Source organism: Amblyomma mixtum, chromosome 10 (assembly GCF_055824585.1).
Source record: "Amblyomma mixtum isolate Tamu chromosome 10, ASM5582458v1, whole genome shotgun sequence".
NCBI classification, from domain to species: Eukaryota; Metazoa; Arthropoda; class Arachnida; order Ixodida; family Ixodidae; genus Amblyomma; species Amblyomma mixtum.
This window is the reverse complement of record NC_143021.1, coordinates 132,260,712-132,273,435: the sequence shown is the minus strand read 5'-3', so window position 1 is coordinate 132,273,435 and position 12,724 is coordinate 132,260,712. Positions and strand designations below refer to the sequence as shown.

The window sequence follows — 12,724 nt, the reverse complement described above, 5'->3', positions numbered from 1 at the left end:
TGACTCGAGGCAGGTCTTCGTAACAAAAGGTTTATTCCCACATTGCGGGGGTCGGGCGTCGTTGCGCAGCGGGGGTCAGATGGTCCTCGGGCAGGGCAGGTGTCGGGAGAGCCGGTGTCCAAAAAGAGAGAGGCTTGGCGGTCACGCCTTAAGAAGGCTCCCTCGCGTAGCTTGGTTCCCCCCGCACCACCACTAGGGAGGAAAGGTTCGAGGCTACCCGCGGTGAGCGGCGCGGGATTTGAGTTGGCCCGCGAGCGGACCCTACATCTCGCCCCCCCCCCCCCCTCAAACGTCCCTCTCGGCTTCCGCCAGTAGGCGCTCGACGACCTCTGGGTCCGGGTCGGCGTCCATGGTTTTGTCGAAGGGGGGAGGGGAGCTAGCTGGGGGGCCGCTCACCGCTGGATGGATGGGCTCCTCACCAGCCGCCTGTGGGAGCGAGGAGCCTGGCTCCACTGGGGGCGCTGCCGGCAGCGCCCTGCAAAGCTCCTCGGCCGCCGGGGACAGCAGGTCTGGGCGGCTGGACTGGAGGATTCGGAGGGCCGCCTCTTCCGGGCTGCCCCTCAGCAGTGGCGCAGCGGGGGAAGCTGCTGTAGCCGCCAAGCACTTCTCCGCCGCCTTCTTTCGCGCTCTATGCAGCGCACCGGCCTCGTGGTGGAGCTGGTGCACAACAAGTGTGCCGCAGAGGGAACACAGGCCGGCCCGCTCCTCGTCGTTGTACACGGCCGGTGGCTCCTGGTCCCTTTCCTGCAGGGTCAGGCTGCGGAAAGGCAGCGGCACTTCCTGGAGGTCGCCGTGCGAAGGTGCTGCGCCTGGTCCCGCCACCTGAACCGCGCGCAGTAAGAGACGGCCGCTCCGTTGGCGACCATGGTCCAGGTGGCCACGTGCCGCAGGACCCTGGGCCGCTTGGCTTGCCCTGCGCTTGATCGTCCCTCTTGCGTTGGCCTGCACCACTGGGAGGTGCTCTCCAGTAGTTGGCGGCGCGGCTAGGCTGGCGGTGGGGGCCACCGCAGCCGTGTAACCGGCGCCACTCGCGCGGCTCCTACCTCCGGCTGGGTGGCGCGCCTGGATGGCGGCCACCGTTGGACGTGGTCTGCCTTCCCTTCTGGAGTCCGAGCCACGGGTGTCGGTCCGCTGGAGCTTCTTAGAAGGCATACTTGAAGGGCGAGAGCATTGCGAGTGATTATTAATTGAGAGACACGGGTGCTACCTGGCCCTCAGGTTGTAGCGTCGGTTGCGAACCGTACCGCTACCTGCTCGTCCTCCCGGGGGTGAGATCGCCGCATTGCGCTGATTTTCCACCGCTTCGCAGTCATCGTACTTGCGAAGGTGGAAAGCCTTGAAATAAGCGACATGCACCGGACCGGCGGTTTCGCCGTTTGTCAACAACCGCAGCTGGTAGGTGAGCTGCGTAGTCTGTGCCGTAACTTCGTACGGCCCAGTCCACTTGTGAGCTAGCGACGCGGCGAAACCGCGTGCTGTGTTACTAAGCGGGTGCGTTCTCTTGAGTAATAAGTCGCCCGTGTTGAAAACGACGTGACGGCGGCCTTTGTTGTACTGATCCGCCTACTCCATGCGAGCGACATTGAGGTTTTCGCGAGCCACGCGCTGCGCTGACTCCAGGCGCTCCCGGAGCCTTGCCGCGTACTGCGAAAGCGGAGGGGGCGCGGGCCCCGCCGCGTCCAGTAGGGCATTCTCTAGCGGAAAAGCGATCTCTCTCCCAAAATTCAGATAAGCTGGTGTAATACCCAATGACCTGTTCACGGTTGTCCTTGTAGCGAACGCCAGTTCGGACAGCCGCGCGTCCCAGTCTCTGTGCTGCTCGGTCATCGCGACCAGCATGCTCTTCAGATTTCGATTCACCCGCTCGGTTATCTTGCTCTGAGCGTGGTAGGGACTCGTTCTCCTGTGACGAATTTGAATCGTCCAACAAGAGTCTACAAAAACTTTGCTTCTGAAATAAGAAGCATTGTCCGTAATCAGGTCGGAAGGGAAACCGAAACGAGTGAATGTCTCCAACAGTTTTTCCCAAATTCGTTCCGACACAAGCTTCCTAAGGGGGAAAACCTCGACCCACTTGGAATAGTGGTCCGTTATTACAAGGATGAATTGGTTTCCGCGCGCGGACCGAGGGAGGGGTCCCATGATATCGCACGCGACCACTTGCCACTGGTAGTTGCTAACTACCGCCTTCATCATGCCAGCGGGCTTGCGCGCCCGAGGCTTGGCTACCTGGCATACCGGGCATGCCGGGCAGGTACGCGCGCATCCCAGCACATCCTTTCTCATGCCTGGCCAGGTCGCGACACGGCATAACTTGTGTAAGTCTTACTGCCGCTGCCATGGCCTGCCAGCGCTGAGTCATGGAAGTACTGAAGGAACCGTTTCCGCAACCTTCTCGGGACCAAGACTCGGAAACGGGATGCTATCGCTTCTTCCTCGTCAAGTTGGGGTATGTAGCGGAGCAGCAACCTATCATCGCCCACCAGTTTCGCGTCGTACTTGCCCTCAGCGTTCCCGGTGCAAGCTGTGCTGCTCGCAAGCTCCTTCAGCACCCGCTGGCAAAGACCGTCTGCTTTCTGGCCCTCGATCAGCTCTTCTCTACTGACCGCTACTCCCCAAGACAGATTTCTTTCTGCCTCGCTCCTTGGCAGGCCAACCGTCGCCGCCACGAGCTGCTGTGCTTCCTTTCTCGCACAGCACCATGCGGGACCTTTGTCCGTCTCTTCTTTCGCCAAACCGGGCGTGACACTCCCGTCCGCCCTGTCCTCCTCTCTAAAAGCGGTGACGCCACTTTCTTCAAAGCTGGGCTGCGCCTCCGAAGCGCTTCCGCCAGCCTTCCATGGTGCGCGCGATAAAGCATCGGCCACCTTGTTCAAGCTGCCCCAGCGGTGCTCAATGGCGTACGCGTAACGTTGCAACGTCAGCGCCCATCTCGCGACTCTACCTGCGGGGTTCTTGAGCCTCTTTAACCAAGACAATGCCTGGTGATCTGTCTGCACGGTGAAGACCACTCCGTTTAGGTACATGTCGAAGTTCGACAATGCGAACGTGATCGCCAGGCATTCCTTTTCGGTCACGGAGTAATTCCGCTCCGCTGATGTGAGCGTGCGACTAGCAAACGCGACAGGGCGCAGTTTTCCCTCGTGTTCCTTTTATTGGTCCTCTAAAAAAACAGGTAAAAAACATAAAAGAAAGAGAGAGGATGCCTGGACCAGCAATGCTTTGCCAGGCTTAACGTCAATTCAAAATAAATGAAAAATAACTAAATGTTCCAAAGAAGAAAAAAAAATTAAGCGAAAAACAGAGCATTAAAAAAAACTCATAAGAAAAGAAAACAAAAGTATCGTCATAATAAGTTAGACGCAGGCAGATAGCCAAAGCACAGCGTGCAGTCCACGGAATAAATAATAGTAATAAAAAAAGAGAAAACCCATGTCACTGCAATGTCATTATCACCGTAATAGTCAAAGAAAGCACTGAGCGCCGGCCACAAAATAAAAACCAGAAAAATAAAAACATAATCAAGACAAAAGAAAGAAACCGAAGCCACAGTCACTCAGTCAAGGACACAGCTCCAACAAAACAGCTCCAACACCGTAGTCACTAGCGTCTGTCTGCAAGACTAACTGCTTGTTCAGGTCGGGGAGGTGCAACTACCGGCATTTGCTCTCGCGCGAGCCAAGGCAACAAATCCGTCACTCTGTTCCTTTTCCCAGATCCACTTCGAGCCTTTGCGCAACAGCAGGTTCAGCGGCCTTGCAAGCTTCGAACAGCGCGAGATGAATTGCCTGTAGAAGGCAACCATCCCCAAAAACCTCTGCAAACTTTTCACAAGCATGGGTGAATATGTCGCTGCACCAACTGGCCCAACATTCTGCTCTACTGGGCAGAGGTAGTTCAGAATTGCCTGCAGTTTGTCATCATTCAGTCTCAGTGTGCCGTCATCCACGACAAAGCCCAAGAGTTTCAGTCTCTTCGATACCAACTGCACTTTCTTTGGATTGATGGTTAGACCGGCACGTCTCATTCTATCAAGAATGGAATTCAGGTGAATGAGGTGCTCCTCGAACAACTGTGAGAATATCACAACTTCGTCGAGGTACCCCATGGCTTAGTTGAACCTTGCATCGCCCAGCACGATGTCCATCAGTCGCATGAACATGCTCGGGGCGTTAGACATTTCAAACGGGAGTATAGTAAATTCGAAGAGCCCGCGGTGGCAGGTGAATGCGGTTTTCTCAATATCACCTCCGCCCACCTCAATCTGCAGGTATCCTCTGCTTGCATCTAGGACTTTGAAGAACCTCGCGTTCCCTAACGCGTATATCACAGCCTCGATTGACTGAAAAGGGTACGCTACCGTAGGCGTCAGTGAGTTGAGCTTACGATAATCAACACACAGCCTGACCGATCCATCTTTCTTCGGTGCTAGAACCACTGGTGACGCTCAGGGACTTTCTAAGGGTCTCACCGCACCGGTAGCAATCATATCGTCAAGGGCACAGTCGAGAAGCTGCCGCTTATGTGCACTTAACGGCCTCGGGTTACACCTGAAAGGGCGCGCATCACCTGTTTGAATCTCGTGCTGAAGCAGGTCGGTTCTGCCGGGTTTCTCCGTGAAGCAATCCGAAAATGGGAGTAAAGTTGCCGCGAACCTTCGGCGCTGACTACTGGGTCCTGATAAAGACGCAATATCTGCTTCTAACGGGCCACCGTCTTTCTGCATCTCGAGGGAGCTCCCCTGCCTTTCTGTCGCACAGGCGTGGACGCCCGCCTTTTGTGCACGACAGCCGGGCAAGGGTGCGCTTTCGAAGGGAATGAGGGGGGCGAGCGGGCTTTAACGATAGCCATTCTCCCCCATGTCGAGCACAATGCCTTCGCTCGAGAGAAAATCTCTCCCCAGAATTACTGGTATCAACAAGCCAGGCAGATAGACGAAGCGATGTCTCCGCTTTCTGCCATCAAAGCGCATCGTGAGACGTACTGCTCCCTTTGCTTTTTCTGCCCAGCTGCTAAACTAAACGGGGTTTCGGCCGGTCTGACACGAATGTTAGCTATCCGGCAGGCCTCGTACACCTCGTCACCGACCAGTGACAGCGTTGAGCCCGTGTCTACGAGTGCGGAGCAGCATCAACCCGCTAACTGCACTAGCAAAAATGGGCTTGAACGCGGAACAACTCCCTGAGCTCTACAGGCGAGCGGGACAAAGGCGTCTCCGTCGCCGGCGCGCGAGTTCTTTTCCTGACTAGCGCCTTGACAACCATGACATTCTCCCGCTGACGGTGAAAGGCCGGTGCCACCAGACATCACCGCCAGAGTCTGGCGTTTCCCTGCATACGCCTAGCTTGGCAATCGCGTGCCATGTGGCCTAGCTGGTTGCAATTCCAGCAAAGCCGGTCGTTCGCCCGCCGCGTGGACTGGGGACCCCTCGTACCACGAAGCAGTTGGGGATGACTCTCCCCTTTCTCCGCGCATTCCTGACGCTCGCTCGGCGCGCGGTCTGTGAGGCCGGCACGACGCCGCGGCTCGAACACGTACGGGTCAAGCGCGCGAGGGACAACAGGGGGTTCCGCCTGCCTTTCCACGGCCATTAGCTCGGCGCGCCGAGCCCTCGTCGCGTATTCTCGGCCTCCATACCATGCGCATCCCGGTTCTAGCGCTGCGGCTGGCCGGGGGGTGGCTGATAGAGCAGTTCGGCAAGTAAATCCGCCTGCACGGTCTTGGCCTCCTGTGCTAAGGCCTCGAGGTTTGTAAAACTGCGGCCCCGCAGATACGGCTTGAAGCGTGAATGGCACTGCCTGATCACACGCGCAACATGATCTCGGTCGGTTGCCGTCGAATATGCCCTCTTGTACAGCTCCTGCTTTACGCGTACGTACTCGAAGAGGCTTTCCTCTGGGTGTTGGGTACGCAACGCGAGCTCCTCCAGCATCCGGCGCTCATAGTCAGGCGGCAAGAACTTGGCTCGGAAACGGTCTTTGAAGTCCGCCATCTACTGGAAGGTCGGCTGCCAGCGCCTCCACCGCGCCGCGCTCTCGACGAGTGCTAAAGGCAGGACCTGCCCAAGCATCACGTCATTCGGGGCGCCCAGAGCCGTCTGGTAGTCTTCGAGTTGTTGTAAAAACTCGTGGAGTGATTTCGCGTCCGTGTACTCGCAAAAGGAGGGGACCTCCATATTTATCCACGGGCGCGATGCTGTCGCCGATGCTATCGATGCTGCGGCCTGGTTGGCGCCAGCTACCGAACCGAGCTGGCGGGCTAATGCGGCAAACATCTCAGTCACCTGCCCTATTACGGCTGCCGCGTCGGGAATCTCTGCCGCGTTCCTCGCCTCACTACCGGTTGCCCCGCCATCCAAAGCCGTGGCTGAAACGTGCCTTTTGGGAGGCATAGTTCGCGCAAATTGACGGGGAAAAGCCGAGGCTCTACCCTGCGCGCTACTTTTGCCAGGAAAGCCCGCGTCAACTGTCCGGGCGCACCGGCTAACGGCTCATGGCAACCGAGCGGACAAAAACATTCATATACACAACAATCTATCTACAAACGCATGAAATATACAACAGAAAACGCCAGAAAAAAACTACATATACAACTCAAAACTCCTAACAAATTTAAAACACTGTACAAGTCGCTACCCCGCGAACATTCCGCTTGACCTGCTCCTTAACCCCAGCGGTCCGGCGTGGCTCCAAACAAAGAGGGCCTGCCACGAGTCTGGCTGCACGTCCCAAAATCGGCAGAGAAATAGTCCACACAGGTGTTAATTAAAGCCGTACGCTGGGCGCCATTGTTTGTGGGCAATTCCTCTGCGCGGGGACGCACAGGCAGTGACTCGAGGCAGGTCTTCGTAACAAAAGGTTTATTCTCACATTGCAGGGGGATCGGGCGTCGTTGGGCAGCGGGGGTCAGGTGGTCCTCGGGCAGGGCAGGTGTCGGGAGATCCGGTGTCCAAAAAGAGAGAGAGCCTTGGAGGTCGCGCCTTAAGAAGGCTCCCTCGCGTAGCCTGGTTCCCCCCACCCCACCACTCGGATGGAAAGGTTCGAGGTTACCCGCGGTGAGCGGCGCGGGATTTGAGTTGGCCCGCGAGCGGACCCTACAGCCTGCAATGCGAGTATGCGAACCGCCTTCATTGAAGTGGCTGTCAGTGGAAGCACGTTAACGGCGTGAGCGGTCTCAGGAGCGGACTACTCTTTGATCATTGGAGAGTTTTCGGCAGAGCTCAAGATATTTACAGCCACTTCTCACGGCCCTGAAATTTAGCGGCTGTTGGAAGCCATCTTGTCTCACCGTCAGGACAATACACAGACGGAGAATATATGTACCCTGCGAGCTTCATATTATTACGGGGGGTTAGCCCAGCAGCAAACGGGACAGGCCACAGTAAGAAGGCACGCCGAGCTAAATCACTCCAGCCCAAATTGCCACGTCCTCGTCGTCGTCCACTGCCGAACGTCCAAAGCAACGTCGTCTTCGCCTAGCAACTATGCACCGTAACACTATCCCCCCCCCGCCCCTCCTCCGCCGGGCGGAAGGAAGCACAGTCCCTGGGCGTCCTAAGGTAGTGGGTTTGAATGGTAGGGCTTAAGACGGGCGACGTGTACGAGCTGTGTGGAGGGAGCCGCACGAGGAGTGTGGGGTTGCAGGGGCGCGATCTCGTAGGTCACATTGCTCAGTTGCCGCAAGACGGGGTAAGGACCCACGTAACGAGGCAGCAACTTCTCACACAGGCCCACACGGCGCGCAGGGAGCCAGACGAGTACGAGGGAGTCGGGAGGGTAATGGACGTCACGGTGATGAAGGTCGTACCGTCGTTTTTGAGCGAGTTGTGAAGCGTCGAGGCAATCTCGAGCGATTTGTCGGGTGGCGTCAGCTAGGGCAATGGCGTCACAAGCGTAACTGCTGGTAGAAGGGTCGTGAGGCAGGAGGCTGTCGAAGGGTAGCAACGGGTCGCGGCCAAAGAGCAGGTAGAAGGGGGAGTAGCCGGTGGTATCATGGAGTGTGGAATTGTAGGCGAACGTCACGAAAGGTAAACTGACATCCCAGTCACAATGGTGGTCTGAGACATACATGGACAGCATGTCCGTCAGGGTGCGGTTAAGACGCTCAGTAAGGCTGTCGGTCTGAGGATGGTAGGCTGTCGTGTACTTGTGGCGGGTAGAGCATGAGCGCAGAAGGTCGTGGACCACTTTAGAAAGAAAGCAGGGGCCGCGATCCGTAAGCAGTTGACGAGGAGCGCCATGAATGAGGACGACGTCATGGAGAAGAAAGTCAGCGACATCGGAGGCACAGCTGGTAGGGATAGCGCGCGTGATAGCTTACCGGGTAGTGTAATCGGTCGCAACGGCAATCCACTTGTTCCCGGAAGTTGATGGGGGAAAAGGACCAAGCAGGTCGAGGCCAACACGGAAACATGGGTCAGCCGCGATGTCGATGGGCTGAAGCTGGCCACTGGGTGGAAGTGGGGGCGTTTTCCGGCGCTCGCATTGATCGCAAGCAGCAATATAACCGCGGACAGAGCGGTAAAGACCAGGCCAGAAGAACCACCTGCGCACGCTGTCGTATGTGCGTGACACGCCTAGGTGCCCTGCAGTAGGAGCATCATGAAGTTGGTCAAGTACTGTGGAGCGGAGATGGGTCAGGACGACAAGCAAGAGGTGGGCGCCATCTGGGTGCATATTGCGTCGGTATAAAGTATCATGATGCAGCACGAACATTCGTAGAGCAGGATCAGATGGGTAGCTGCGGAGGCGGTCGACTATGAGGCGCAGAGATGGGTCACGGCGCTGCTCGTCGCCAATGTTTAGAAAGTCTGATACGGACAGTACACAGTCGTCGGTATCACGGGTGTGGGAATCAGGAGTATCGAGAGGATGGCGGGACAGACAGTCAACATCTTGGTGCAGCTGGCCGGACTTGTAGACAACATTAAATGTGTATTCTTGCAAACGCAAGGCCCAGCGACCCAGACGGACTGTAGGGTCTTTAAGAGAAGACAGCCAACACAAAGCATGGTGATCCGTAACTACGCAGAAGGGCCTTCCAAACAAATAAGGGCGGAATTTCGTTAACGCCCAAACAAGAGCAAGGCACTCCCGCTCACTAATGGAGTAGTTACGTTCGGAAGGAGAGAGCAGGCGGCTGGCGTAAGCAATCACACGGAAGTGCTCGTATTGGCGCTGCGCAAGAATTGGCGCCAATACCATGGCCACTGGCGTCTGTGCGAAGTTCCGTAGGCGCAGATGGGTCGAAATGGGCCAGCACAGGAGGAGCAGTGAGGGCCGCAACAAGTGCCGTGAAGGAGCGAGCTTGGTCAAGGCCCCAGGAGAAAGGGACATCCTTCTTCAGGAGGGTGGTAAGGGGACGGGCCGTGTCGGCGAAGTTGGGGATAAACCGGCGAAAATACGAGCAGAGCCCGAGGAAACTGCGCACATCGCTCGAGGAACGGGGACTGGGGAACTCACGAACAGCACGAACTTTATCAGGGTCGGGCTTTACACCAGACGCATCAACCAAGTGGCCGAGGACCTTAATTTGGCGCTGGCCAAAGGTGCACTTCTTGGAGTTCAATTGGAGACCAGCGCGACAGAAGACCGCAAGGACAGTAGCAAGACGGCGTATGTGGCTTTCGAACGTTGAGGAGAAAACGACAACGTCATCTAGGTAGCACAAGCACGTTGTCCATTTGATGCCACGCAGAAGTGAGTCCATCATGCGCTCGAATGTCGCAGGAGCGTTGCAGAGGCCGAAAAGCATAGCTTTGAATTGGTACAGGCGATCCGGGGTGATAAAGGCAGTCTTCTCACGATTCCTTTTGTCAACAGCGATTTGCCAGTAGCCTGAACGGAGATCAATAGAAGAAAAGTAGCTGGCACCATGTAGACAGTCGAGGGCGTCATCAATTCTCGGAAGAGGATAGACGTCTTTCTTCGTTAATTCATTAAGATGACGATAGTCGGCAGAGAAGCGCCAGCTGCCATCTTTCTTTTTGACCAACACCACAGGGGATGCCCAAGGGCTGCTAGAAGGCTCGATATTGTCGTTTGCCAGCATCTTGTCCACCTCTGTTTGGATGACATGGCGCTCAGGAAGAGAGACACGATAGGGCCTTCTGTGGATAGGGCTGGCATCGCCCGTATTGATGCGATGAGTCACGACAGAAGTTTGGCCAAGAGGATGATTCCCGAAGTCGAAGACATCACTGTAGGAAGCTAAAAGGCGCAGAGAGCGTTGGCGTGGTCAGATGGAAAATCCGCCGCGATCATTGCAAAAGTAGGGTCCGGGCGTGAAGCGGCCGATCGGGAAAGGGCATGGAGACCAACGTTAGGCTCAGCTGTTAGAGCAGAAACTGTACATTCGGCCAATGGAACCAGTTCAGCGAGTGCGATGCCACAGGGCAAAACTTGGGGAGAGAGACTGAAGTTCAAAATCGGAAGGTAGGTGCGGTTGCCGGTGACGGTCAGGACTGTCTGTGGAAGGACGACGTTACGCTGGAGGACAACGTCCTTGATTGGGTACGTGACGTAGACACCATCAGGAACGGCGCGAAACGGGGACATAGGGACATGGACTGCAGCGTCACGCGGCAAGCGAGTAAATTGAGCGGCACGTAAGCGAGGCGGCTTTGTGTCGGCGCTTTCGGAGCAGAGCGGCAAGTCCAAACGAAGAAGGCCAGTGGCGAAATCAATTAGAGCCGCGTGCGTCGTTAAAAAGTCGATACCGAGGATCACATCGTGGGGGAAATGTTCGGGCTCGGTGGGCTCGGTAGCTGTGTGTCAACGCAGACTACCAATCCTCTGCTTTTTGCAATGCAGGTGCTTACCCTCGCCCTGAAACTGCTTTTCGCCGCTCTACCGTCTGCCTCCTGTTCATCAGTGTCTACGGCCGCCGTGAAGAATCATGAAGAAGACTATTTTCATCAGCCTGCCCCATCACCATTGCTACCCCATCAACTGCCCTCATCACCGCCAGAGTACGTCATCCCGGACCAACAGTGGCCAGCCCCGTCGCCAGGAACATCAACATCTGATAATTTTATCAGGCATATAAAGCCCATGCTGTCATCGCCGCCGCTCTGTGGGCTCGGCAGCTGTGTGTCAACGCAGACTACTAATCCTCTGCTTTTCGCAATGCAGGTGCTTACCCTCGCCCTGAAACTGCTTTTCGCCGCTCTGCCGTCTGCCTCCTGTTCATCAATGTCTACGGCCGCCGTGAAGTATCATGAAGAAGACTATTTTCATCCGCCTGCCCCATCACCATTGCTACCCCATCAACTGCCTCTTCGCCGCCAGAGTACGTGATCCCGGACCAATAGTGGCCAGCCCCGTCGCCAGGAACATCAACATCTGATAATTTTATCAGGCATATAAAGCCCATGCTGTCATCGCCGCCGCTCTGTGGGCTCGGTAGCTGTGTGTCAACGCAGACTACTAATCCTCTGCTTTTCGCAATGCAGGTTAGTAACAAGTTTTCCCTATTTGCTAAAAAAACCAGTAACTACTTTTTAATGCAGCTGCCGAGCCCTCAGTGCTGCTGTAGTATTGTTGCCGAGTGTTCACGTGTTCTCCGTTTTCTTTTACTATTGTCAGGCGATGTCGAATCTAACCCAGGCCCCGACCGTTACGATTGCATACTTTCCGAGCTCCAGAAACTAACTACCGGGCAAGATACATTAATTTCCGATCTACAGGACATTTAAGATCAACTAAAAACTACCCAAACAACCTTGACCGACTTAAACAAGCGCATGGACACCCTGGAATCACACTACGCCACACTTTCCACTATTCATTCTGAGATAGACGGCCTGAAAACTTTAAACACCAAACTTACCTGCAAGATCGACAAACTTGAAGCACGTATGGACGATGCAGAAAATCGCTCTCGCCGTAACAATCTCATATTTTACAATATTCCTGACACTAACCCCACTGAAACGTATGCAGACTCGGAAGAAACAGTCATTCGTCATTGCCCCACTCAACTAGATTTTGCCATCGAACCCAATCTAGTCGAGCGTGCTCACCGCCTCGGGCGCCACTCAACTGATCGCACCAGGCCAATCATCGTTAAATTCACCTCATCGAAAACTAAAGAAAGCATCCTTTCTTTAGGAGCTAAACTTAAAGGCACCAACTACAGTATTGGCGAAGACTTCTCCCTTCCCGTTCGTAACGCCCGCAAACATCTTGTAACCTTTGCCAGATCAGTATCCGATAAGTTCTCTTTGCGCTTCAAAACATTACATATTGGTCCCAAACGCTACATATTCGATGAATCATCACAAACAGTAAAAGAAGTGAAATAGCAACCATCTCAGCACCTATCGACAGATCGTTCGAAGCATGCACAGCAAGAAGCACTTTCATTGTCAGCAACCTTTACTAACGTGCGGAGTTTCATTTCAAAGCGCGACATTATTTCCCATATTGTCACTTCATCTGCTAGCAACATACTAGTCTTGACGCAAACGTGGCTAAACAGTGACATTCCTGATAGTGAAGTCCTTGCTGCCTTTCCTAATTTCAGTGTTTTTCGCAAAGATCGCCCAGACCGAAGGGGAGGGGGGGTACTGATTGCAACTGCTCGGGATCTATCATGCTCTGCTGTCCACCTTTCATCAGATATAGAAATATTATGGGTTTTATGCCATGCTTCACCTAAATCAGTTGTGATTGGCGTTTGCTACAGGCCTCCTAGCTACCCAGACTTCCCTCGAAAACTTAAT

General features: G+C 55.2%; 1 protein-coding gene and 1 pseudogene across 1 annotated transcript in view; one reads left to right on the top strand and one right to left on the bottom strand.

Moving 5' to 3' along the window:
• The window catches only part of LOC149326980 (G2/mitotic-specific cyclin-B2-like), a 30,087-nt gene extending 28,935 nt beyond the window's left edge, over nucleotides 1-1,152 (bottom strand). The window contains exons 1-2 of the mRNA XM_089564745.1: nucleotides 913-1,152; nucleotides 696-822 (exon numbers count right to left, since the gene is read on the bottom strand). Coding sequence (XP_089420871.1) covers nucleotides 696-822; nucleotides 913-1,152 — 367 coding nt within the window. The remainder of the gene's footprint in view (nucleotides 1-695; nucleotides 823-912) is intronic.
• Nucleotides 1,153-11,339: 10,187 nt separating this feature from the next.
• On the top strand, nucleotides 11,340-12,362 carry LOC149326979 (uncharacterized; annotated as a pseudogene).
• Nucleotides 12,363-12,724: the final 362 nt, after the last annotated feature.